This window comes from Acipenser ruthenus, chromosome 9, assembly GCF_902713425.1.
Source record: "Acipenser ruthenus chromosome 9, fAciRut3.2 maternal haplotype, whole genome shotgun sequence".
In the NCBI taxonomy this organism is placed as follows: Eukaryota; Metazoa; Chordata; class Actinopteri; order Acipenseriformes; family Acipenseridae; genus Acipenser; species Acipenser ruthenus.
Genome location: NC_081197.1, coordinates 5170583 through 5198188, shown reverse-complemented (window position 1 = coordinate 5198188; position 27606 = coordinate 5170583). Strand labels below are relative to the sequence as shown.

General features: G+C 37.5%; 2 protein-coding genes across 23 annotated transcripts in view; one reads left to right on the top strand and one right to left on the bottom strand.

The window, feature by feature from the left end:
- Positions 1–4480: 4480 nt before the first annotated feature.
- LOC131738033 (coiled-coil domain-containing protein 83-like) lies at positions 4481–11781 on the top strand. 3 transcript variants are annotated; one of them, XM_059030914.1, is made up of 11 exons: positions 4481–4594; positions 5297–5390; positions 5793–5877; positions 6284–6452; positions 7826–7945; positions 8756–8847; positions 9193–9261; positions 9575–9696; positions 9786–9880; positions 9978–10132; positions 10830–11781. In XM_059030914.1, exons 2-11 carry the CDS (start codon positions 5323–5325, stop codon positions 10983–10985), a joined length of 1131 nt encoding a protein of 376 aa, XP_058886897.1. In that variant the 5' UTR covers positions 4481–4594; positions 5297–5322; the 3' UTR covers positions 10986–11781. The 3 variants fall into 3 exon arrangements, with proteins under 3 accessions (XP_058886897.1, XP_058886895.1, XP_058886896.1); XM_059030912.1 differs by having other exon boundaries at positions 4482–4594; positions 7778–7945; XM_059030913.1 differs by lacking the exon at positions 4481–4594 and adding an exon at positions 4613–4812 and having other exon boundaries at positions 7778–7945.
- Positions 11782–11921: 140 nt separating this feature from the next.
- LOC117406095 (phosphatidylinositol-binding clathrin assembly protein-like) overlaps positions 11922–27606 on the bottom strand; it is a 38980-nt gene continuing 23295 nt past the window's right edge. For 2 of the 20 annotated variants that reach the window (XM_059030899.1, XM_034923886.2), the window contains exons 13-24: positions 26033–26176; positions 25207–25290; positions 24775–24855; positions 23065–23175; positions 20895–21020; positions 20231–20261; positions 20026–20125; positions 18987–19010; positions 16571–16630; positions 16341–16445; positions 14931–15034; positions 11922–13270 (exon numbers count right to left, since the gene is read on the bottom strand). In XM_059030899.1, the coding sequence (XP_058886882.1) occupies positions 14942–15034; positions 16341–16445; positions 16571–16630; positions 18987–19010; positions 20026–20125; positions 20231–20261; positions 20895–21020; positions 23065–23175; positions 24775–24855; positions 25207–25290; positions 26033–26176 (959 nt within the window). In that variant the 3' untranslated portion in view covers positions 11922–13270; positions 14931–14941. Of the gene's footprint in view, positions 13271–14930; positions 15035–16340; positions 16446–16570; positions 16631–18986; positions 19011–20025; positions 20126–20226; positions 20262–20894; positions 21021–23064; positions 23176–24774; positions 24856–25206; positions 25291–26032; positions 26177–27606 lie in introns of those variants that run through there. The other 18 variants (XM_059030900.1, XM_034923906.2, XM_059030902.1 and 15 more) reach the window with 18 other exon arrangements.

Genomic DNA, 27606 nt, shown 5'->3' with positions numbered 1-27606 from the left:
AAATATATTTTAAACATATTAAAAAAGGGGCCAATTTCTATATATGAAAAATATAAGGATCATACTTTTCTACCATATATTAAAAATATGTTTGTTCCATAAGGGACAAAATGAAGCGGTACATTGCGCCCTTACATTGCTTGCGATTTTAAGTTAAATCTGTTCTCATGTTAGTCATGGAATGTCAAATATTGTTAAAGGTTATGGGGTGAAAAAAACACCCAGGGGCCAAACCTGCCCTCCACCTCACTGACATATCTGTCATTTTACTGCGGGCTTCACTCATCCTGTTTGTCAGGCTGGGGTTAGATATCAGCAAACCAAGGTTGTCTTGTTTGCAAGCTCATGGATATTTGGATGTAAACTGAAAAGTTCACAACACAGTAGTGCTGCCAGTCTTAAAAAAACAAGTAGAATAAACCACAGAACAAAAGTGTTCGACACATTTTTGACTATTTTGAGTTTTTCTAACCCAGTAATATACATTATAGTTTCTGGTAATCCAGCCTAAGTAGGTTACATTGTATTTTAATTCCTGCACAATCATGGGTGCAAAAAAATAAAATAAAATAAAACATTTCAAAGTTTCTTTTTATTCTTGTATCTGTTGCTCATGGAAAAGTCCTTGGTAATACAGTCTTCCACCACTCTATGAACTGGGTGGCTTTTCTGTTTGTATAATTTCACGCTTACCAGGTTTCATCTTTGCCTTAGGGGCCCACACTGATCCTGTATTTCAGGTATGAAGTGCTCAGTACATACTTGAGAACGCAGCCTATTACTTTCTCTTTTCTCTTTGTCCTTACTAGTACAGTGCTCTCCTTGTATACCGCTATAGACTGGAGCCATAGTTACCAAACTGTGCTATTAGTGTTCCCCCGTTTAACGAGTATGAAAGTGCCTGTGGAAAGGCATCATGGGGCGAATGGAAGCAACTATTATGCCACCTTATAACCAATTCTGCGGTTGACAGGGCCGCCTTATAAAGGGTAAGCACTGTAACTGTGTTTAAAATGTGAAACAACCATGTGGTTCTGGGGAATGGGCCATGTTCTTGCCCACGGGGAAGGCTATTTCCCTTCCTGATGTTCCATAGGTATCTCCTGGTTATCTTGAGCTCTCTGTTGTTGCTAGGAACAACCCTTATGTTTCATGTGGTCTATTTACACTCTAGTGTTGAGACATATGGGACTTTATGTCAGCTGATGGTCTTCTTATTCTGTCCATTTGCTAATAAAGCTGTGTTTTGGGTCCAGCGACCTGATTTTGTGGCCTGTCCTGTTCCAGGCTGAGAAGAATTGTGAATCTGTCCTACTTTAGACTACGGATATCTTTACATATATGTGAATGGCAAATGTCAGTGATGGTTTTGGTCTCATTTGCTAAGGGCTAACAAAAAAATGAATATCCCAAAAAGTTGAATGAAGACCTTATTGTGCTGTAGGCAGCTTTAGGGCCCCCTTTTGAAAATTCCTTTATATTCTCTTAAAAATATTCCTCAGTACTGGGTCAATACAGTACAGGGTCATGTAGGAGAGACCAGGACACATTGAGCCAGGAGGTACAAGTGTGGAAATTTCAATGGGTGATCTCCATCTGTGAATTTGGAAAATTTGAAGAAAACTACAGCTCTGGGTTTAGTCCGTAATGATATCTTCAGATTTCCAAAGCTTGAAAGATGAATTTGAATGTTTGTGACTTGTAGAATGCGTACAGGATGGATGTGTGGAATTGAGGATGGTATTTCTGGAATCACATGTTCCCATACCGTGCATGATCCCAAAGTAACACTTTTATCTGTCCTCCTACATTTGGAATCTTCTACTTGAAATATATCCACAGGCTATCTTCGCTTTGAAGTTCCCTATAAAAAATGTTAATATAAAAAGTGCACTTTTAAAAATACCCCACTCCCTTCCCCAGTTTAATTAAGCAAATCGAATTATAAAAAAACAACATCTACATCTTTGATTTGGTGTGCATTGTAAGATGAATAAAATACAAAATGTTGGCCAAAAACGAAGTTTTAAAAATAGCATCTAAATTGTATTAAGCAAATCTGATGAATGTTATAATTAAAAAAGAGATCCCGACCTTTGATTTGGAGTTTATGATTACTATATAAAACATACTAAATAAATTGAGTTTCAAAGGCATCTCTCCTTTTAGAAATAGCTTCACAATCTTATTAGGCCACAGTAATTTAATTATCCCATTAAAAATCAGGAATATGATCGCTGTAATTTCATTGGTAAAGTCAGTTTTCTAAATACTTGAATATACAGAAAAACAGCCTGTATAAAGACAGACAAGTTAGAATAACAGGGTGAAGACATATAAAAATGTATTATAAGAGGATCAGCCCTACAAACATTGTATAAACAAAAAGCAGAAAACATGTAATAAACTAAACACAGAACCCTGTGTATGTGCTGTAATAAATATCACAGTTTCTGTCTCATATTATACCCACTGGCAAAAAAAAAGGGTCTATCGGAAACTTGAAGTCTATGATAAAGGTTTTGAGAAGATTTGTGAATATCCAAGGCAGTTATCGTGCTCAGTGTGATGTTGAGTGTGATAGACAGAGGGATGCAATCACTGCAGAAAGGGACACAATTTGAATGAGGACCATGAGAAGTAGCAGCTGAACTACAGAAGATCCACCTGCGGTTCTGCAGCCCACGCTGAGTCGAAGGCAGGGAGGGTGTTTGAACCCTGCTGAGGATAAAAGCCAGGTGGAGCGAACTCACCAACACAGCACAGTCTGCATGTCAAGCTGCGTGTACATTACTCCCTGGGTAGATTCAATCAAATTAAATCATTTAATTGATTTATGATCCAGTTTATACCGTGTGCCAACTTTCTTTTTTTCTTAAAAGGGGCTTCCTGCATATGACAAGGAACATTTCAGTCAGCCCTCATCAGATCCTGCTTGGGTGAGTATGCAAATTAGGAGGAACAGAGACTGACAAAATCATCAACAAGGAAGAGCTGATGAAGGAGATACTCGGTCAATAATCGTATCCTTTTGGGAGTCCGGTTAATTCTATCACTTATAATGTACAAGCAATTAAAAAAAAATAAGGGCTGCTGAGATCACTCCCAGTTACACATGTTTTCGCTGGTTATTGCTGGTAAGGCTTTAAAAAGCAGACCTTTTTTAGAGCATTTTACAGCACCAGAAATCACCCTGGATTGCATCAATCACCTATTTGTGGTTATCTCAGGCCAGGATTAAGTAAAATGCTCCAATAAAATCCACTTGTGGCTTATCCCCAGAACAGTATAGGTTGATCAAATGAATCATATAGGAGGCTGTGTGGTCCAGTGGTTAAAGAAAAGGGCTTGTAACCAGGAGGTCCCTGGTTCAAATCCCACATCAGCCACTGACTCATTGTGTGACCCTGAGCAAGTCACTTAACCTCCTTGTGCTCTGTCTTTCGGGTGAGACGTAATTGTAAGTGACTCTGCAGCTGATGCATAGTTCACACACCCTAGTCTCTGTAAGTCGCCTTGGATAAAAGTGTCTGTTAAATAATAATAATAATAATCAGCCCCTAACCCACAATCTCCACATGAATAGCACAACTTTACTTCATTACTTATCAAAGTATCTGTAAGTGCTATTTTTGGTTATCCCATGCAAGTGGAGTTTTAGTTTGTTTGTAAGCATTCTGTAAACAGCGCAGTGGTGTTAGGGTGTGCACCATGGCAGTGATCTTGTGTTGAAAGGGATTGCTGATGCTGGTATTACTGATACCGGTTTTGATATACATTACCAGCACAGTTCAGCAGAGGTTCTCTGGAAATAACACTTTAGTATCGCTTAAATATGATCTGTTTGGTCAATATTTATCTTGTAGGAGTGTAGTTCCTGAGGAATGCGGATTGAACAGGCTTTTTAAAATGCACTTGAAGGCGAATGTGCCAACTGCTTTTGATAATATGTAATGATGCTTTGTTTTCTCTGCCCTGGGCCCCATCAATGGCCTGCACTGAGCTATCCTAGTTTTCAGCTGGGGATGCTGGTCAAACGTAATGCTGGTTGAAGAAAAAAAAAAGCTGTTTAAAAGTCTCTGTGCAGCAAACTTTCTAAAGACAATCAATTGCTGTCTGCAATCCAAAATCAATCTAATTGCTGTAAACCTGCACACATATATGTTCTGGTATTATATATTAATCATATAAACTTGCTGGTGGAATTTCTGGAAAACTATGTCTAAGTCTTGAATCAAACAGCTAAGATATTTTTTGCAAGCAAATTGCGTAATGAAACAGACCGTCAGTAATAGTCACTTCGTTAAAATTATTTCACTACATTAGTAGGCATGTTAAATATGTCTGTGCTCGAACAGGCAGTATAGGGTGTGTGGTCTCCGTGAAAATACTGTCCCACTGGAACCGTAACTTTCTACAAATAAAGGGTGATAAATAACTACTTTCCAACGACAGGAGGCAGCCTTGAGTTTTACATTTTATTTTCCTCTACTGTTGCCATGGGAGCAGGTGCACGCTGGGCCAAGTCACATGGTTACATTCTTTTTAAAACAAAGCAGACCCATTTTCCTCAGGGATTTATTGAACAGCTAAGGTAACAGTGTTTGGCATTGTTTTTTTATTTTTATTTTTATTTGTATTGATTTTTAATTATTTGGCTATAATAAATAGAGATCCGTCACCAGCTGATACATTTCTGTTAAGTTTTTGGATCTATTATTGAAATACCGTATAAAGCCGCCTACGACACTACTGTACGTACTTAAAATAAATAAATAAATAAATAAATAAAAAATAAAGACCTACTTTACGGTACGTGCTTTTTGTATTCTCTGAATTGCATATATTAGACAAAATGCCACCGTCACCCACGAAAAATTGCACGTCTAAAATAATTTATTGTCGTACAAATATACCTGGATGTTACTACATGGTTCTGAATTACATTTTATCAGATGTTTTTTTTTTTTTTGACGTGCCCTCTTCCCCTAAACAATAAACAAAGTTCCATCATTCATTCCAAACAGCAAGAAAGATCGAGATAATGAGCTGTGGTCTACTGAGAGAATACTGTCTCTGTTACATATTTATAAATTAATATACAGTTAAGTTAGATAGTAAGCTTTTGGCTTTATATGAACCATATGGAAGTGTCCACATGTATGTCATGGTAATTTTACTGTAGATTACAATACAACATGCAAATAACATATAATGGTATTCACTATGTTTTGTCACAATTACATATGGCATAGTTGCTTTTCATATTAATAACACTTTTTTCTGGCTTCTTTAGCAACTCTTGCTCACCTAACAGTGAAAATGGGGAAGAAAAAGAAGTCGGCCAAGGATGACCAGATGACATTAGCAGAAGCATATGTGGGTTTTCAGTAAGTCAGCCCTTTCTGTAATAATCATGAATCTGGCATCTAGGCCAAAGCAGCAAACACTGTTCTGCCTTAAGTATAGTCATTTGAAATTGTTTAAATGCTGCATCAGACTTGTGAAAAATAGGGTTATCCATCACATTATGATGACTGTGGGTGCATTAAGTAACTGAGCTGCTCAGATCACTGATGAAATATAATAATTTCTGCAAAATGATTTCCAGTTTCTGATCAGTCCCCAATTTCAGTGTGAATTGACTAATGCTGGTGCCCAAAAACAATTGCTAGCAAGTGTCGCATAGGCCTACAGTACAGTCATAACTATACTGAATACCTGCAGACTTGCATGTAAAAATTACGAGCAATCACCGCCCTGAGGTGTGTGTCTCTCATTCTCTCCTTTAGAATACAGCTGAAAGAAAAGGAAGTAGAAGAGTTTGAGTCTGAAGTGAAAACTTTAGAGGAAAAGAACCAGAGGTACAACCAGAGAGTAAGTAGGGGAGCCCAATCTGTTCCGTAAATAGAAGGGGGTTTTGTTTTTTATATATAAATACTGCACGGTGTACAATCATTTTACATTATATCGGTATCAATATACCGCAAGGGAGTTTTATATTCCCTTTAATAGAAGATTTTGGATTACTTTTATTGAGCCGAGCAGGGGTCTCACACAGGTATGAAGTGCTTATGGATAAGGGCGTCTGCTAAGAAATAAATAATAATGGGGAGCAAGTACTCCTGTGTTATTCAGAGTAACAGAACGCTGATATTCTGAGTACGAGTATTCCTAAAAAATAATGGATTATTAGCTTGAGCGTGCGTGTACATGTCAGTTCTGTATTCCTTGAGGAATATTCTCATTAGGGGAAGTACTGCTGTGTGCTGTCTGTATGTAGCAGGAACATCTGAAAGAGGAGCAGCTGGGACACATTCAGACTCTGCTGAAGCAGGCAAAAGATCAGGAGCGGGAGCTGGAACACAAGGAAGTAGTGAGCAAAGAACAGGTGGAGCAGGCCCTTCAGGACCACTGGGAGCTGGAGAAGACCAAGGAGCGCGAGATAGAGGGTAACAAACAGCCTGCCAAACACACACTGTACTGTCCCGAGAATTCATGATCAATGTTATACATTGCAATAGAAAAAAAAGAAAGTCCGTCACGTTTTGTAATAACCTGTTGCAAATTGAAACGGTGCATTGTCACATGTTGTTCAGTATGAAAAATGGAATACGGGGTCACAAACCTCCTGACGTTTCTAATGTGAAAAACAGTACTGGAGGCAAGCAGGGGTGACAGAGATACTGACTGTACTGTTTTTGATAGTGATATGATGTCTCTTGTTTGTTAAACCTAGAACTTTGATCACAAACACAGCATTGGTTTGGTAACTTTATTGGGTGTGTTTCTCCTTTCTGAAAAAAAAAATGTGCTGCTGACAGTTTGGAGTAAATAGCATTGAGAATTTAGCCATAACACTTTTAACTTAAGTCTGCTCCATAAATGGAGATATACTTGTACTGTGCTTATAAATGTAGCAGCCTGACACTGGGGAATGCAGTGTGACTGTAAGGGTATCCTGACAGGGGGCTGTGACAAATGATGCTGTCAGTGAGTGCACAAGTATCAGCACAGCAAGTGGATCTGTGCTTCCGAGCAGAGCTGCACAGCAAGTGGATCTGTGCTCCCGAGCAGAGCTGCACAGTAAGTGGATCTGTGCTCCCGAGCAGAGCTGCACAGCAAGTGGATCTGTGCTCCCGAGCAGAGCTGCACAGCAAGTGGATCTGTGCTCCCGAGCAGAGCTGCACAATAAGTGGATCTGTGCTTCCGAGCAGAGCTGCACAGTAAGTGGATCTGTGTTCCCGAGCAGAGCTGCACAGTAAGTGGATCTGTGCTCCCGAGCAGAGCTGCACAGTAAGTGGATCTGTGCTCCCGAGCAGAGCTGCACAGCAAGTGGATCTGTGCTCCCGAGCAGAGCTGCACAGCAAGTGGATCTGTGCTCCCGAGCAGAGCTGCACAGCAAGTGGATCTGTGCTCCCGAGCAGAGCTGCACAGTAAGTGGATCTGTGCTCCCGAGCAGAGCTGCACAGTAAGTGGATCTGTGCTCCCGAGCAGAGCTGCACAGCAAGTGGATCTGTGCTCCCGAGCAGAGCTGCACAGTAAGTGGATCTGTGCTCCCGAGCAGAGCTGCACAGTAAGTGGATCTGTGCTCCCGAGCAGAGCTGCACAGTAAGTGGATCTGTGCTCCCGAGCAGAGCTCCACAGTAAGTGGATCTGTGCTCCCGAGCAGAGCTCCACAGTAAGTGGATCTGTGCTCCCGAGCAGAGCTGCACAGTAAGTGGATCTGTGCTCCCGAGCAGAGCTGCACAGTAAGTAGATTTGTGTTCCTGAGCAGAGCTGCATTCCCAGTTGAATGATTTGGAGCAGACGGTTTTGACTGCAGGTCGGGAGAAACAGTACTGGCTGGACTACAAGAATGTGGGGAGCAAGGAGCATGCCAAACAGATCCGACTGCTGGAACAGGAACTTCTGCAGATGCAAAAGGACTTTCAGGAGATGGCAGGTTTGTATTGCCATAATGGGCCCACTTTTTAATTAGGACATGTTGGCCTATATTATCTATACCCCTATGAGCAAATCTCAAATAAATTGCTCCTATGACTAGTACATTTATTACGTGAGCAATTTGCCCACAGTTGGCAGTAGGACCCAAGAAGATTAGATTATACAACAAACGGTAAAAATAATGTTTTACAATTTGTTAATGTAATCAAGATCACTTTGTTTATTTAATAACAGGATTTCTTTAATTTCGTTATCCCCCCTGATAACAATAAGGTTGATTGAATTGGGCTTTTACTCTATATGTCTGGCATCTCTAGCCAGCCAATTTCACATATTGGATTCATAATACCACAAATAAGATAACAAAGTATATGCTAAATTTCATTTTGATAGCACGGTATTGCACAAGTGAAATGTGACTTCTAAGATGAATGCAAATGCTTCAAATTCAATTGAATTGTGGTCGGTAAAGCTAGTTAGTAGATTACCATGCTGCTGTTCGCCGTTTCAAGCCTTTTTTATATGCATATCTGCAAAATAAACTGATCTGCTAATCCGTAACACAATCTTTATAACCACTTGCTTAAATGAATGCATAGTTTTAACAGATGAATGAATGGCAAGGTCACAGGACAGGACAAACACAAAATGTCTTGCGCGTTAGCGAGGGCACTACCACTATATATATATATATATATATATATATAGATATATAGATATATATATATATTCCCTTTTCTGATTCAGAAGCCTGTATTACATGTATTTAATATAATAGCTTAATGGTGATGTTTTTCTTTCTCTGTAGACCACATGCAACGATCCTTGGATGCAACAGTAAATGAAATAAACAAACAAACAGAAAAGCAGATAGATGACAAGAAGCATCTTGCTTCAGAGGTAGTAAAGAATGTATTTAATGCAAGTGCACAGAAGTGTACCGCATCTCTGGCTACACCCTGGAAAGAGAAGTGTGTGTTTGACCATTTAGTTTGATGGCATGATGATTTTTTTGGTATTTTCACAAATCTGTTCCTTTGTAGAATTGTATTGCTAGTTCAGGTGGTTAGCAAAATGCAATATTTCCCAGTCTCTCTGCTAAGCTGTAATCACAGAATAATCCTACTAAATCAGGGACATAATTTAAACAGGGGTTAATGCCCCTTTTCAGATGTGAAAAAAACATTGTAGTGCACCATGAAAATGACAAAAGCACAACATGTTTTTTTGTTTTTTTTTCTACAGCAGGCAATTCGACATCTTGACAAACAGACCCGACAAGAAGTCAAAGAAAATGACTGGTTAAAAAGAGAGGTAGCGTATTGTATGTGGTCTGATTATTGCATTTATTTTTTTCCTACTGTGCTGAAAGGGTTTTGCACTGGAGTTCGGCTCGTCTCTATAGTAGGGATGTGCTTTTTGAAAACTGCAAGATACAGGTGTTACAAAACCGAATATAAATTGATATAGAGAAGCCAATTAACAGAGCGGATTAGATGCATGACAGACAATTAATTTTTCTTTTATCATTTTTTATTTGCATTGCACCTTTTTCCGTTTGCAATGTTGTTTTTTTGTTTTTTTTTCTTTACTTGGAATTGAATAACTTTTCCTCTCGCATTTCCAGGCACAGTTTTACAGAAATGAAGTGGCTGTAATGGAGGTCAGTGTTCAGAAATTGGAGCAAGACAACCTGGAACTAATGAGTCAGCTTTTTGAATGCAGACTGGAGGACCTCAAGATTTCTCGGTAACAATCACTTTAATTTACAGGAGATGTGGCCACGTGTTACTTCCGGAGTATCTTATTTTTTTGTTTAATTCCTTTTTTTCTCACAGAAGGGTGTTCCTTACTCAGGTAGCTGGTCTGGAGATTGCTGAACCTGGGTTGCTTGGTGAAGACTTGGAGAAGTTAGAGCTCAGCGATCATTCTGGTAAAAACCTGTATACAGTACTTGCTCCCAAACTGCAAATGAAAGACAGGACTCCTTAATACAACATTTGTTCTCTTGTTTGTTAATATTTACACAGCAAGAGCACCTTCCAGACCTAAAAGTGCAATCCTAGCAGCAGTGGAGAAAAAGGTTTTCTCTTTGCCAGAAAATTTTGAAAAAGAAGAAACACCAACTGAATCAGACTCCATGGATCTCGGCACTTTTCTGTACGGGAGACAGGATGATTTTCAAGTAAGAGTTTATATAAAACAAATTCAAAAACACACAAGAAGCAGATTTCGTGTCCTAGAGCAGGCTTGTTAAACTACATTTTACCAATGTAATTTCATATTTAAATCACAATGCAAAAATAAATACATAAGTTACAGCAGTGGTTCCACTGCACATGCTGAAATATCACAACTTGATGAACTTCCAAGTCATAAACTGTATTACCAATGCAATACATTGTACTACATCTTTTAGATATAACCAAAAAGGATTTATTCTATGCAAGTATTTAATAATCCACGTAAATCACCATTATGGGCAGCAGTGTGGAGTAGTGGTTAGGGCTCTGGACTCTTGACTGGAGGTTCATGGGTTCAATCCCAGGTGGGGGACACTGCTGCTTTACCCTTGAGCAAGGTACTTTATCTAGATTGTTCCAGTAAAAACCTAACTGTATAAATGGGTAATTGTATGTAAAAATAATGTGTAAAAAATAATGTAATTGTATGTAAAAATAATGTGATATCTTTTAACAATTGTAAGTCGCCCTGGATAAGGGCATCTGCGAAGAAATAAATAATTATATAAGGGTGGTTCTGTAACAGGCAAAATCAGGCCAGATAGGTCCCTTGTAGAATATAAAATAATCCTGCTCTATTTATATCTATCAATCTATCCAGTACCTTAGATTCTAAAGATATATTTCTTCTGTCTTTAGCAATATCTACAGCTGGGGCCCCTGGAGCTGAAGCTGCTTAGCGTTGTAGGCCGAGGCCTCCATATTAAACCTCTAGAATCGAACATCAAGGGAGCGATCCCCGAGCAGAAGGAGTGGCCTGTCACTTGCCAGATGATCAAATCTGCATTCTCCTGAAGAATTAGTCTCATTCAACCCTGCACATGGTCATGTATTCTAATAGAATACCAAAATATTGTACCACAGGCAGCATGTCTTTTTAGTCGTGTTTTTTGTACTATACAGTGGGGACAAGAAAGATTACAAGATCTTAAATTTCAGTGATTCTTGAATGTTTTTTTTTTATGTTCTAGAACCTAAGTAATTAGACATTATGAACTAAGATCAGAATATTGATAAACGTCATGTTATAGGGATGCCAAAAGTGAGTCGAAGCACAAACAAATATTTATTAAGAAAATGACTTATGCAAAATCACCTTAGAAAAAGGTGATGGCAGGTGTACTTAGTTCACATAGGGTATGTACAGGGGCACTTACATTTTGATTTCATGTAGATACAAATGTGTGTTAAAGATTACAGTAAGTCAACAGTGTATTCGTAGGTTTTACTTCTGCGGTTTCAAATTGATGATAGTAATTTTCTAAACTTGCCGAGATTTCTGAAAATGTATGAATTGAGCTTGGCTACTGAATTACTGTGTGGCCTTGGGCAAGTCACTTAACATAGTAAATGTAATGCATCTACATTTATGTGGTCATAAGAGTTGGTTGTACCTTACCAGTAATAATCAAGGGAAAGACAGCAAAATGATTTCAGTGACTTCACATGGGACATGATAATTGGTCTACCTGGTATTCCTGGAAGGAAAGCATGATTAAAAAAAACCCAAAAAAACTAGAAACCGAGTGGCCTGATGTTACTAACGCTTAAAAAAAACATTTCTTATTTCAGCAGCCACTGAATACCAAACTTAGGTGTAAGGGACTGTGTCTAGATTTGACGTTAAAAATAATTAATATAAAAGAACAGTGCCCAATGCCTGTTTTGAACGGAACCCGAAACTCGGCCCCTTAGACATTAATTAAATAAAGAGTCATGTCAGTGAAACACTTTATGGAAGCTGCACTTTATTTGAAAATCAACCCATCTCTGCTTTCATACATTTTTTTTATAAACAAAAATAGAATCTGCAAGGACAATGCAGCAAATATGCTAAATTAATGAACAGAATTGCCTTCATCTTTCAGACTATCCTCTCAACTATGCCCCTCAAATTGACAGATTTTCTTTATATATACACAAAGCACCGATCAACAGTGCTCCTGAGCTTTATATTCAACTGGACCCCTTTACTAAAAATTTACAAAGAAACTATTTCCCTTATGAATTTCTTCTCCATTTTTCAAAGGTGGCAACCAAAGAAAATGTACATATTCTTCTACATCTGCTGCAATGGTCGAGACTACTTTTATGTGCTACTAAGTAGAAGGATGGTCGTAACATGAAGGCAACTCTTCACATTTAGTTTGGAAAGGCAGCCATATAATTGTCAAATGTAAAATAATGACATGCCAAGCATAAAGCAATACAGATCCTTCCCAAATGCATTACTGCTGAATTACAAATGTAGTGCTTGCTAGTCAGTTAAATGTTCCCTTGCAAAATCCTAGGCACAGAATTGACTATGTGGATTAATAAAATTGTATTCTCTCCCCTATTTCCCACACAAACGTACGGCTGTGAGATTGAGCTACTGAGCTGTACTAGACAAGATTAAAACTAGTTTAGAGAATATTTAGTGCTCCATCAGTCAATTTTACAGGTGGTTAATTTATTTTATTTAACTTTTATTTTAAATCAGTCACTCAAAGATACAATCAACCATAGCTATGTATAATCCTGAATCACTCACAAGGAAGTATTTTTGATGTAGTATTTTGTTTATATTTCAACAGATAATCATAAATAAATACAAACAAACAATAAAATACACAAGGAATGTCTACTGCAAACTTAGTACACAGTAAAAAATAAAAGTAAATTGAAACCCAGTTACCTGTAAAGTTAGCACTTCTAATTTGTGAGTTGAATGAAAAAGCACTGCATGATTGATCCCCACACCCCCCCACCCCACCCCCCACCCCACCCCCCACAATTTTTATCTTGACAGTTGTCACGTTGGAGGAGTGATACTGATCGTGGGCAATAACAGCAGCTAAAACGGTTACTGTGTTAGACACAAAGAATTACAACGTTTGCATCAGTCCACCAAGATACTGTTTGTTTCATGTTCTTCCCACTGCCATTTCACCTTTTTCCTTCACGTGTCCATTTAGTAATTCTCACTGAAGAGTACAGAGAGCAAAGTAAAGTTTGCTTAAAGAAAAGAGTTGCTGCTTAGCGTTGGTCGTCTTTTTAGAACGAATCGACTCCCTTCAGATTGATTACATGAACTGCATCTGAAAACAAACCAAAAAAAAACAAACATGTAAATGCATTCTACACAACTATTTAGTAATATTAAGAACAGTCTACTTCATTTGGGTGAAGTCTAACCAAACGTCGCTCCCCAATAGACTCATGTAGTAAGATTTTTAATTCCCTGTATCCAGTCTATTTAATAGAGTTTCTGAACCACCGTACTCCTTCTGCAAACATAACTACATCATGTTGGTGTGAAATGGTGTGCAAAGCACTATTAAGAGGCAGCGATTAACTACAGTCCACAATAAGTTCAGTCATTAAAAATCGCTACTACAAACACACAAGCCAAAAAATAGCCTTGCCCATAAAAGCAAATGCAACATTGATCTGACACAGCTATGGCATGTATTGTAACAAGCAGAATGTGGTTTGGAGAATAATTCACTTTAAAAAAAAAAAAAAACAATACTAATAATATGGACAACAAAGTGGTTTTCAACCAAACCTAGTAAAGAAAGACCACAAAACAAGCAAAACAAAGAAATCAGCTGTTTTAAAAAAACAATTGTGATATTGTATTAGTAGCTCCATAAACAAACCGCCTCTTTAAAAGCAAAGAATTTAAGAATGATATTATGGCTGAAATCAATATCCCTTTTAGTTTTGTTCATGGCATTTTTTTCTACGCTTGCTAGCATCACCTTGTGGTCAAATAGTGAAGTAACACCAGATTTTCCTTTACATCCACAATATCAAACATTTAAAAATAAATGAAGTCTATTGTTTTAGTGTCTGTGCTGCCCACCAACAGCACAACAGCACTCCCTCGTGTGTGCCGAGTGCTGGGTTGAGCACACAATGCAGATGGATAGAAGCATCACCATGACTCAAATCTGAACAACTTCTACTGGATCACAACTGGTTGCTTTACATTTTGAGCATTAACTGAATATTTCACAGGAAAATACAAATAAAAATAATTATAAAAACTAAAAAACAGTGGAGTTTGAAATACTGCCACTTTCAATATTAAAATGTAAAAAAACACTCCTGACTTTTATATCTCTTCTCTAAAACCCCAAAAAGTTTAAAAACAACATCTTTAAAAAGCTCAGTCTTCAAAATAAATAAATAAAAAATAAATAAGTGCTCGATCTATCACCTGCCCACTATGGCAAATGTCTATTCCCTGGCCTGAAAACTGAATCCAATTAGATGAAAACCACCTTCATCACCTCAGCTAACTGTACTTCATGCTATTGCTGCCCTCATTACTTTTCAGTGTAACAAGGGTTAGCACAGATCCACATTCACAGGTAACATTTAAACTTCATCTGTTTTTTTTTGTTTGTTAGTTATCTGAATATATACAGCAAGGAAATGGTTAAATATACAAACTCCTGACACTCAAGGGCAAGGGGGGTTTAATAAATAAAAGAAGCATTATAGTTTGAGGAAAACCAAACTTTCAGGAAGACCAGATTAACACAAACATATCTGCAATTAGATCAAAATCTGACAATTCTCGTTTCCTTTACCCGTCACCCCAACAGAAATGTGTGTAATATGCATGTACATGCCAAATAGAAAAAGTTTGAAAAAAGCAAATAAATGAAAGAAAGAAAATGATCATGCAATACCTCCACACACGCACATACTGTACACACACACACACACACACAGAACATGCTGTACCTAAAGACGCTCTACAAGAAATCCTTGAGAGAGAGCTCTGCAAAGGGGTCCTTTTCCGGAGCTCTGAGAGGACTTTGACTGGAAGGACTAGAAGCTGCGGAAAGCTAGTTCAGAGAGAACGAGAGACAGTGAAGGAATAGAGGAACACAGCCAGGAACAAGTTTTCAGGGAGAAGTGATGGTAGACACAAACACGTTATAACCTCTTCAAATCAATCTGTTCAAAACAAACAGCACCGTGAACAGCAAGTTTACTACAATAGGGAGCTGTGACAGCTTTCAAAAACAAAAACACACAATCTTCAACGACGACAGACAAAGAAAACCTTGTTTGCGATGCAAGACTCACTCACATTTAAATATGCAAGAAGTATTCTGGATACTGGAGTATTCAGGAGTATGTATTCTGAATACTGGGTATACATGACAGTACTCCTTTTCAGTGGTATTTAGAATGCTGTTGGAAATCAAACATGGATGCGCGTGTGCTTCTTGGTTCACTTGGGAGAATTCTGAAAGTTGCATTTACCAGAATTTCTCCCCATTCGGAGCACAGGTATCCAGAACACTGCCGAACATATTCCAAATACCAGGTTTACATGACTGGAGTATATATTCCGAATACCAGGAATCCTACTTGCATGTAAACCTTCGTGGCTGTGGTTGGAAGAGACTTCATTGAATTTGCAGAGTGCATGGCCATGGTTACATACACTCTGGAGTTGCCACGTGGAAGGGAGAGGTTGGATAACTTGAAGCAGACCATGGAAGCAATCTTAGCAAGATGCTTGTAGAACTGTCAGATTTGGTTTGGAATTTGGGGTTTGGTTTGGGATGGGGTGGGGAGCCAATCTTCACACAAAATCATACAAACCGAAAGAGGCATCTAATGCATAAACCTGTTTTTTAAGCGAGGGTAAACCTTTAAAAACTCTCAGGTGTGTGAGATATGTCAATTAATAGCAAGCAGGGAGTTTGGATCACTCTGGATGGGATCAATTAAGTTTGCAGGTAGTTATAGGGTTTTCCAACCAGCTACCCCCATAGTTGCCCATAACGCAGAAATAATTTCTACACATATTCTTAGGGGAATTTCAATTGCTCTGCTACCAGGTTTTCATTTAAATAATACAATACCTCTATTGTACATACAAAAGGATAATTGATTGTAATCCTAACTGCCAGATAAAAAGCCAAAGTATTGTACGGTTACTTACTTTCCAATTTCTAGTTGTTGGTTATTGATTTCTGCTGCAGGAGGATTCATAATTTTGTACCCTACTGTATATATTTTTCTTCTTATAACGACTATCAGTAATATGAAATAGTGGTAGATCCTCCTGTGATCCCCTTGATATATAGCGGCACTGCAGCGGGTACAACTCATCAGTGCAAACCTCACTGAACATACCTGTGCACCGGGTACCGGTCCGAATGGATTGGGAGGCCTCATGATGGGCTGAGTGTACATCATGGTTGGCTGCGTCATCATAGGCATGGCTCCCATCTGAGGAGGCTAAATGATAAAGATCATATTCCAAACAAAACAAACAGAATACATTTTTTTTGCAAACAGATGGTTGATCAATCTAAAAAAGTTAAGTTATCGGTAACAAATAAAATGTTACTTAAAATACGTACCATTCCATATGCCATCATTCCTGTCGGTGTGGTAGCAGGGAATGCCATAACGGAAGGTGCCTATGAGTAAATAAATTGGACCAATGGGTAAAGCAATTTCTAATTGTGTACAATAATGCATTTTTGTGAAGGTCCTTATAAAAAAAGTTTATAAAAATTAAAGCATGGATAGGCAAATTTCTTATTGTAGATCAGTACAGTATTTAGTAGGTGTATACTATATATCAATAAAATATAAATAAATTCACCTGTGCTGCCTGCAACATATTTCATAGCTTCATGTTAACTCTTGTAGGTCATTATGCTGTTCCCCAATGCTAGGTTAGCAGAATACACTTGATATTGCTGCAGTCTTTTTTCATTGCCTACTTTTACTTTGGCGCAGCTTATTTTACATCTGGGAGGTATTAAGACAGACTTTTTAGGGGTAAACCGCCAAGGCAGTCCAAAAACACTTCTGAAGGAATTCTGAAATTGGAAGATTGATAGCACAAGCATTGGGAGGATCAAGGAAGGCTTTGATACCCTCAGCAGTTCTAACACCCAGCTGCAGAATTCAAATAAAAGGGCTGATTCATCACAAAAAACACTAATTAAGAAATTTCAAGAGACGTAGGATTCTTTCAGGGGAGCTTTCATTAGAGTCAGGATTATGTCTTTTTATTGGTGGAAAGGGGGCAAACAAATCAGCAGTTATTTGCTTGTAGCAAATGGATGCATTGATCTGTACAGAGTGCACACTAGTTTATTATTCAAAATCCACTTCCAACATTGGACCTTTTGGGCCTTGTTCACTGGAACAGAAAAAGCCAATAATGGCATTTCATAAGCCCCATTGAAGCAGAAATTACCAGGTGCTCAATGAATCATCCGAACATCCACAAAACGCAGCGACAAAAAAAATGCCTGGAAACTGAAATTATTCCCTTGGGAGCACAAGAGATCTTGCAACCTGTTCACTGTATTTTGACTTGCACTAAGAATAAAGCTGGCTTTAACCTGGTCTTTCGCACAAGAGGTGCATATGATTAATGAGATTCATTACTGGAACAGAGGTCAGCTTGAATGCTCTGAGGACTTTGGTTTGGTGGTTACTAACAAGTGTCAGGAATCAAATGCAATTACAAACAAACTATTTCCTGGCTATGATCATTTACAGAGTTAATACAAACATCCTTATTTATAGTATAGCAAGGTCACTGGGTTTCCTCACTAAACGAAACGGACGGATTAGAACAATTTCAGCACATGTCAAATACGTATAGATGGTAATTCATTACAACCTTTAAAAAGACAGCAGACAGAACCAACTGGAATAATCTTACCAGTTATACCGTGTGGCCACAGTATGTCATTGTTGCTGAATTTGCCAGATAATGTATTCTGCATTGCCATTAAATTAAAATGTATTAGAATATTTCCTATTATACAAGCGCTGAGAGATCAAATATCTTTCACATCAGTGGTCCTAATGATTTTTTTTATTCAGCTACAGAATGACCTGGTGAATCACACCGTTCCAAATTACATTGCATTGCTACACAGACCTGGAGCTTGATCTAAGGAAAGTAATTATGCTGATTGACTTGTTTAAAACATACTTTCTGTTCTATCCTTGTTGCATAAACAGAATACTCTAGGAATGTTCAGGGGGCAGTAGGTATTCCACTCAAGAGGACAGCTGTAAAACAACCCACTTGACCCTTTCTGCCATCCTCATTCGTGGGACAGTACTCTAGGAACATTCATGGTGTATCCTCCATTTCACTAGCCACCTCTACAGGACTTGTAATAGATTATAAAACTGACTTACCATCATTAACAGACACGCTTCAAAAAGTAAAAAATAAAAAAACAAGGATAGTAACCAAAACGTTATGCCAGGAAACTCACCGATCACACCCACATTATAGACCAACACACATTAAAAACAATTCAAGCACTGCATACTTTTAAACCAGCACAATTTTAAAAACAGCCACAAAAAGAGCCAAACTATTAATCAAAACTGTGTTTTTATTTTGTGTGCTGGTCTGTGCTCCTGTGATCTTTTAGTGGCAGATGTTTTGAAAGCATTTTGAGTACTCATGCAATTAATTATATTTAAAAGTTGTCCTTTAAATTCTGTTCTCGCACACAGATCGAGTGCATGCTAAAAACACACTAGATATTTTATATTTAAAAAAAGGCTTTTTCCCAGAAATGCAGACGAGAAAAAAAAAAGATACAAGTTTTCCGTCAGTAAAGATCTGTAGAATGGCAAAAGCACCAAGAGGTATTTTCAGCAGGCTAAAAGATTAGAGCATGTGATATAAATGTGTAATGGCTGAAAGGTTTGAGTTGATGCTGAAGTTGTGGTTAATATAGTACTTGCATGCCAGCTTATAGCAGTAAAAATGGTCAACTTGTCACTTACGTATTGTGGGAAACGCATGCCATTCTGTTTTTTTCCCCCCACGGAAAACAATTATACAATGCAATAAACACTACGTTAGAAGATGAAATTCAAACAATACAATGAAAAATTTTTTAGTTTACATTTACGACACCAACAATGAATGTAGCAGACAATGTTGACAGACTGGTTTGTTTCATGCCGTTGTCGCTGCTACGACTTTGACAAGCTAGTCAAACACGGGCATCACAAGAACCACCACAAACTGGCAATTAAGAACAAATCAAGTGTTTCACTGCGAAGCGCTGCTACAATAGATGAAGTCGTAAATGCAGTTAATCTTTAAGTCTAGATAGTGTTCAAACATGTGCTATCAGGAACAGTTTTAAAATTCCAATTTAAGAATATAAAACAAAGATTAAAAAATCCTACTGAAAAGGCCTATGTCTATACTGTTCCGATATTTAATGTATCATTAGGTAGCAATTTAATTTCATGCAGCCTGCTCAGATCAGCTTCCTTGGTATGCAAGTTCCCTTGCAAATGTGTATATTGATATGGAACTGACTGACAACTGTAAACGCAATATCGTGGCATTTAGAACAGGCTGCAGATAACAATAAAAAACACATATTCCAGTGAAACGCCACATATACAACCCTGTCGGGAATGGTGGAATGGAGGAATTGGCTTGCGTGTGAAAAGGTGGTATTAATGAACACTCCCAATCCTCTACAGAAAAATTACATTTGTCATCACTTCATAATGGCACAAACAGCTTTAAAACATGAAATAACGAGTTCCACTTAGTACCACCACCCCCCAGCCCAGTGTAAAATATTGCAGTACCCGACGTCTGATTGTGGCTTGGGGGCTTGTGGTGGGAAAGTGTCAGATAATCGGTTAAAGGATTCTGTAATGGTCGGATATGAGGCGCCCCACTCTATCAAGTAAATCGGTTCAAATGTCGTCAATGTATATATTTACTATATGCTTAATTGTTATTTTTGTCCAAACCTTTGAATGCATGCTTTTATGCAGTGTAATAAAATGCACTTACCATAGTTGCAGGATTCCAGGTAGTGGTCGGGGCAAGCTTTGGTTGCCAGTTGGTTCCACCTGTTAATTTCTTCTCTCCAGGCTGACTCCAATGAATGTCACTGTAAGGGAAGGGAAGGAAAAAAAAAACAAAAAAAAACAACCCTAATAACTTGAGCATAAACAAATGAAACTACATAGAAAATATAATATGTATTTGTCCTTACTTTTTTGTTGTGCCATTTCCAATCCCCAAGTCTGAAATAAATAAAGAGCATTATTTCACATATATAGCAGAAGCCTGACTGCACAGACTCCTGGCACCTGGTCATTTCAATAACATACCTAAACAAAGACAGTTCCAAAGCACTGAGAGTGGAAGTTTCAAATCCTGGTTTGATCTCACGGCTGCTCTTTACACAAAAGGCTCTTTCTAGTTTTTGAGCCATCTGCTGGGGCTTTTTTTACACCAGACTCAAGAAATATACAAAACCTAGCTTTCCACGAAGCGTGGTCTTTTACCACTTAATAAAGCACTCTTTATATTTTGCTGTGCACAGGTGGCGAGGGTTGAACAGCTGATCCTCCCATTTGTTTTGGACATAAACATTGATATTTCCTCATACGGTTGTGCACTTTTATTAAAACACAAAACTAAATAAAACAAAAAACAAAACTCCCACTGGATTGCTAAACTAAACCTTTTTTCAGTTCCAGTTTCTTATTCCACACAGGACTTTGGTCTTCACAGACCAAACATTTTAAACCCCAAGACTACCACAGTATATATACACACACTGCCCCGTAAGACCAGCGAAAAGAATATATTTTTTGAGAGAGAGAGAGAGATGCAATACAATACAATACAATACAATACAATACAATACATACTGCCTACGAGGTTGGCGAGCGATGAATCCAAATCGTCAGACACTAATATGCCAGCCTGCTGCTTGGAAATAGGCAGACTCTGGTTTTGAGAAGTCACTGTTGGTTTCAGGATTCCACCTAAAACATCTTAAAGAAAGTGGACAAGAGGGAAGGGAGGAAAACAAAACAGAAAAGAAGGAAAGGGGAAAAAAAGTTTAACACCATCACAATATTATACAGGATATCCAAATTTGATTGCTACTGGTTTTAAAAAGTCTGAAGTCTCAACTCACCCAGTCATGCATGCCATGCAAAGCCAAAGCCAAAGCCAAGGCCCAAAGATTTTTTTTTTTTTGTTTATAAAAAAAAAGGGGGGGAAAGAAAAAAACAAGATTAAGTATCGTGGTGGTGGTGGTGGGGGGGGGGGGTTGGTATAGTTAATGTAAAAGTGTAACAGCATTCAATACACATGTTTATATTTAAACAAATAGGAGTCTCTATAATACATTGTTACCACTATATCAAATACTGGGGCATTAGTTTCTCTGCTACGTACCAAATCAATATTTCTATGTACTATGCAAAGTGATTTTTTTAAATCATAACATGCTCTATAAAAACATGGAACAGAAACTCCCCCCCCCCCCCCCCAAAAAAAAACAAACAAACCACAGGTTCACTTGTTTGCTATAGAAAAAGCGTTTTCAAGTGTACTGTACATGTTGTGGCTCAGAAACGTGATACAGCCGACTTAGAGGCAAGATAGTTATCTGAATTTAGGCTAGCTCAAAGCATAATAATCCTGTGTACCTTTAGCATGCATTATCATGCCTTCTAAATGGATCATGTTAAGCTTAAGGCTGTAAAGATTTAAGTGGCAAAACATTAAAAAAAATAAAATAATAATAATAAAAAATAAAAACAGCACAGTCCTTAAATATATAACTATATTTTAATTATTCATTGAAACAACTGTTTACACAAAAGGTTAAAACAATGAATCTATAAAACGTACATTTACAGCCTTAGTTATGACTAAAGTTCCTATAATGCTGTGAAGAAGAAAATGTGCAATGGCAAAATACAATCCAGCATATACATCATTCAGGGATGAGAACATGCGCTTCCAACAAAGGGGTCTGTTTTCATCTGGGCAATGTTTCAGAATGTTTTTGAACAGCAATAACTTCTCAATAGTTTGCCAGAAACTTTCGTAACTGGATTTATTCTTTAGTTCTTTTTTGTTGAAAAGTTATCCTGATATTTTCGATTTTTGGGAAATTCTGACAAATCCAATTGAAAACAGTCTAAAATGTCAAATGAAAGAACGATTACCCAAATGAAAGGCAGATAAAAATTTCCATTTTTAAATGCATCAGGATTAACCTGGTGTTTAAGAGTTTAGCCGTTTTTTAGAGGACTAAAACAGGCACCAAAGTTGGAAAGTTCTCATCAGCTCCATGGACAGATCTAAATGGAAGATGTTGCTGCCAGGTTTATTTTCCAGCAATCACCCCCGATTAGATCTAAATGTGAAACCTTTCCCTTCAGCATTGATAAGCATTAAAACACCAAGTTGTTCTTTGGAATGCATAATGGGTCCACTATGAACGTGTCAGAATTCAGCTGTTTGTTTATTGGGTCTATTGTAACGATATAGGCAGTGGTGGATATGAATATTGCCACACCAATTCAGTACTAATCCAGCTACTAATCCAGATTTCCGTGCAGGGGTTATTTATGGGCTCACTTGTTAACATTACTGCATACAATAAAAATAAAGTATAATAGGGCCCCCTGAAAATCAGGTTTATTAGTTTTAAGGTGGTAGTATTCAGATCTGCTGCTGTTCACATCATTAAAAAAAAAAAAACAGACCCAAATGTTTGTTGGCTTGAGGGGGGAAATAGAAAAAGCTGTGTACAATAGTACTGTAGCCCTGTATGCACAAGCCGCTACAAAATCCACAGACTGACCAGCTTGCATGTAAACCAAATAACATCAGTGCAGGGCACTTTTTTGTCATGAACTTAAAAAAAAGTGCTCAATTATATTAGTATTTCATGAGTTAAATGGCAAACATTGAAAGGAAAAAGGGAACCAAAAAGGTTTCACAAAACCCAGTTAGAACTGAAAGTTCATTACTTATTGAAAAATACAGATCCATAATGATAATGCATGTATCACTTACCACCAGCATCTAGGTTATTAGCAGAAGATGATTTATTGCCAAACACTGAATCAAAGTCAACGTTAAGGCCTGCTGAGGTCTGTGGCTGAGGAGCTGGAGACTGAGTGAACCCTTCAATACCAGAATGAGAAAAAGATTCTCAGTACACAGTGATCAAAAGGTACAGTGCGATCCCGTCTGCTACAGTAACTACTACATTCAAATCATGTTTCAGTTTTAAAAGAAAAATAAGGATCTTGAACCCCAAACAGGATACGAACAAGAGGTTGGTAAAAGAGCACACGCTGTAGCTTCAGCATGTAACATTAACTGTAAAATGTGTGAGAGAAGGAGTGTCAGGTTAAACCAGCTGTACATTTAACAGCCCACAGCAACTACCTAACAGCAAAGGTTCTTTCCAATACATTTCAAGGGGGGGGAGGGTATATTGTACATTACTTATAAGCAGTCAGCTAACTATAACATTTTCAGTTCAACAGAGAGCGCCTTGCTAAAGTACAGCATTTAAACATGTCACTGTGTATATAAAACATTAAGCGCTGCACTCTGGCATTTCTGGATCACAGTGCTTATACCCTGCAGACTTCAATATCAAAAAGAGTCTCTTTATAAAGATGTTAGCATATCAAACATCTTATCAAAACCTTGGAAAACAGAGTACACAAATACATTCTATATAAGGAGTCAGAAATTAAATCTTTGTAATGCAAATTCAGTGTCAATATATAAATACAGTACTACACTCATTTCTAAGAAAGGTTTCAATAAAAATGATAACTAATGTAAGTGAATAACAGGTAAGATTCCCCCTCCCCTCCCCCAAATTAGCTACTGTATCTATAATCCCCTTTAAGATAGTCATTCAGCAGGACAGACTATGGCAAAATGCTGCTCTACACTGCAGCAGTCAGCTTCTATTCCACCTGGCATCCAAGACAGCCAGCTGATTCAACAGCACGCCATGGTTTGAATTGAACTGGTCCCTGGAGATGCCAAAGTCGGCTCTTTTAAAATCTCAGTTTGTTTACTTGGAGCATTCCATATAATTTATTTTAGTTTTTTTTTTCCCTTTAAAAGGTAATAGGCCTTTTAGAAGTGTGACCGGTTCACTTCTGCCCAATACATTCCCCAAGGAACTCCCAGTTAAAACAATAATTTTATATATATATATATATAATTTGGAAGACATTTTAAGGACTTCTAAGAAGGCATATTGTCCCCATCAAAGAACTAGCTTTATGGCTATCATACCTACTGCAAATACAGGACATTAGTGTCAAACTGGTGCTATATTTGTATTTCAACCAGTAGGAAGCACTTATCAGGGAAAGTATGCAGGACTCTCTTTGACTGATGAAATATACAAAATAAAAAAAGTTGTTCTTTAGCATAAGTTTGGAATACGCTAGGCAGCCAGTTAAGAACATTTACTGACAAAACACCAAATGCACAGCACAGTACAAAAATTTGCACTCTTTCTATGAAATAATTAAAAGCATCCCCTTTGTGCTTGAATGGCATCCTGAAACTGGAGGAAAGGGGCACTGAAATAGCTTGAGCTTCCGAAATGTACATGTTTCAAGGTCCATGTGTTAATAAAATAAAAAGCAACACAAACGATGCAGCAATATTACAAACACTCAATGCTCACCGTTTAGGAGTAAAGGTACCGTACAGACAGAAGAACAAAAACACAAAACACATACCTACCTCCAAATAGACCAGCTACAGCAGAGGGCTCAGTGTGGAAGAGGGAAGCACTAGGGTAAGCTGGTGGACCACAAAAGGAATCTGACAGGTAGTCAGGCACAAGTAAGGGTAGCGAGAGAAAGAGAGTTTTAGGAGAACAATGTAAGAGTGAAAACCTTAAATGGAGCTCTGGAAATAATAGAAAAGTAGGTATAGATTTCACACAAAAGAACAAAAAACTATTCAAAAGATTTATAAAAAAAACAAAAAAACAAAAGAAAGAAAACTAGACAAATAAAACTAAAAAGCTAACCAACACCACACAAGTAGAACACATTAGGTAAACAGACTGCAGGATGCATTTCTGTAATAAAGTCTCCACAAATGAACTTATGACAAGTTCAGGTCTATGTTTTCTAGTTTCAGAAAACATACCGTTTCAGTTTTAAGTACCTGATATAAATTGCTCTATCCGAACTGTGTGTTCATAATTTGTTGCAACAGAGGAGCTTGAATCAATAAAGGGATTGAAATGATCTAAAGAATCAAAAATATTCACATTCAGGAACAAAGGTTTTTTTTGTTTTTTTTTTCTACTTAGCAAGTATATGCCTATTTACATATCAAAACAAAATTCAATGTTTCTGGAGCAGATATTTAAACTAAGATGGTCAACGATAATAATAATAAAAAAAGATATGTCTTTAAATATTAAGAAAACATGCATGGATGTATTTAATAATTTAATAAAACTGTATTCCACAAACAAACTACTACTAGACAGCCACTTTATTTTAGCATACAGTTTGTGGTTGATTAACCATGTTCCATCCCTCACCCAATCATTTATTTCAGAGAGAGCAGAACAGAACCATCTAGGGACTGGGCTTTCCCATCACGGAGTTGGACAACCCCAGAATGATCTACTGTACCTTGACTGGTTTAACTTATTTACCAACCTAGGAGCTGCACACTCACTGCACAATCTTTACAAACAGCATGAAGCACAAAATGTATTTGAATATTTGTAATCAACACTTTGTTAGGCTTACACCGAAACATAACTAAAAACAAAACTGTCTGATGATCCAACATGCAAGACGCACATGGGACTGAGAAAGTCTTACATGTCACATTGTGATTTATTTATTTTTATTATTATTATTATTATTTTTATTTTTTTTATTTTTTACTCAGAACAAGAAAACAGATACGAAATAAATTAAATAAAAAGGAAAGGAACACAAAAGAAGAAGGAGAGAAAGAAAAGGTATTTTACCACCAAACATTTCATGACTGGGTGTCCTAGAAGAAAAACTAACAGCGTCTGAAGACACAACAGAGGCTTCGACAACAGGTTGTGTAAGGAAAGGGTTTAAGTTTGGAATGGAGTCATCAACAGCATCAGTAGAAGTAAAAGGATCTATGCATGCAAAGGAAAGAAAACAAGAGAAAAGGAAAATATTAGCGGAAGAATTATGACAAAGACAACGGCAGAATGTCAGGAGAATGAGCGTTTAAAAAAAGGAGGCATGCTAAGAAATAGGAACCGTAGGGGCCTGGAATCAACTGTTATTGAAGTCAACTGAATTTAAATCAGATTGTGGTTAGATTTCCACCTCCTCTCCTTAAATCCCCTAGGTTTAACAATGCCTTTTCAAGCCACAACAAAAGTGCATTCAAAACAGTAAAATCGGATGTAATCTATTCTGAGAACAATGCTTTAACACAGTCTCCTTCCACATAACAAAAAGCAAAATAGTAGCTGCTGCAACAAGGTTGTGAAAGAAAGCTACTTTGAAATAAAAAAAAAAAAGAAAAAAAATTGTTAATACGCAAACGCTTTCAAGTCAGTTACTCTTGACCTTTGGAGCCCACACAGCAACTCTTAGGTTTATTGCAGTCATCGAATTGTTTCGCGAACAGAAAAAGCCATTTAGCACATTGCCATGTACCACAATCTTTCCAAACCCATATTAGATTTAAAATGTTCTTGGGGCGATAAAATAATGAAATGCAGCTGCATCAATAGTCTATTAAACAAACATACTACAGAACATTCAATTTCCTGATCTCAAAACATTAACAAAAATGTTGGTTTCTAGGCTATCCATAGATAGCTTTCTGAAACACAATAAAATGAGATTTGGAAAAATAAATTACATAATTACTTCATAGGTCATTCGGCTTATAACAGCAATCATCTTATTAATAGGATTTTGCCATGGCCAAGATGGATCAAAGCTTAATTGATTAAGGGGCACAGTTACATAACTGCGCATTGCTGTTGCGGTTTGATTGGCTGTAAAAAATATTTCACATACAAACTGTTTTATGCAACGTCCTCGCTTATTTATAAACTTACTGTAGCATTAAAAAGAATTCAAAACTGGAACAAACCCAAACTTTACTGGCTTGAATGCTGGAAAATGGTGCCTTTGTTGATCTTTGTGGAGCAGTCATTTTTCTAAATGTTTGACTTCCCGGTACAAACAAACTTTTGAACAACCTTTCTTTTGATTGATTTCAATTTGTTAAAACAATATTTCCTCAAGAAATATGACATTGGTTTACAGTTTAAAACTATAAAATTGTAAATAAAACACACTTGTATACATTATAGATTTCTGCCCAAAGACTCTCAAAGGCAATGGTTTTAAATTCCCTAATTCTTCTATCACCCCCCTGCAGCACATTGTTCTACCCGACTGTCAAATACTACAAGAGAATTAGAATATTCTGAAATGCTAAACAAAAAATGCAAATGACAAACATCTTCAAAAAGAGAGAAACACTTGTAGTCAAAACATTTCTAACTTATCAGATCATCCTACATCCCCAAAAAACCTTGTA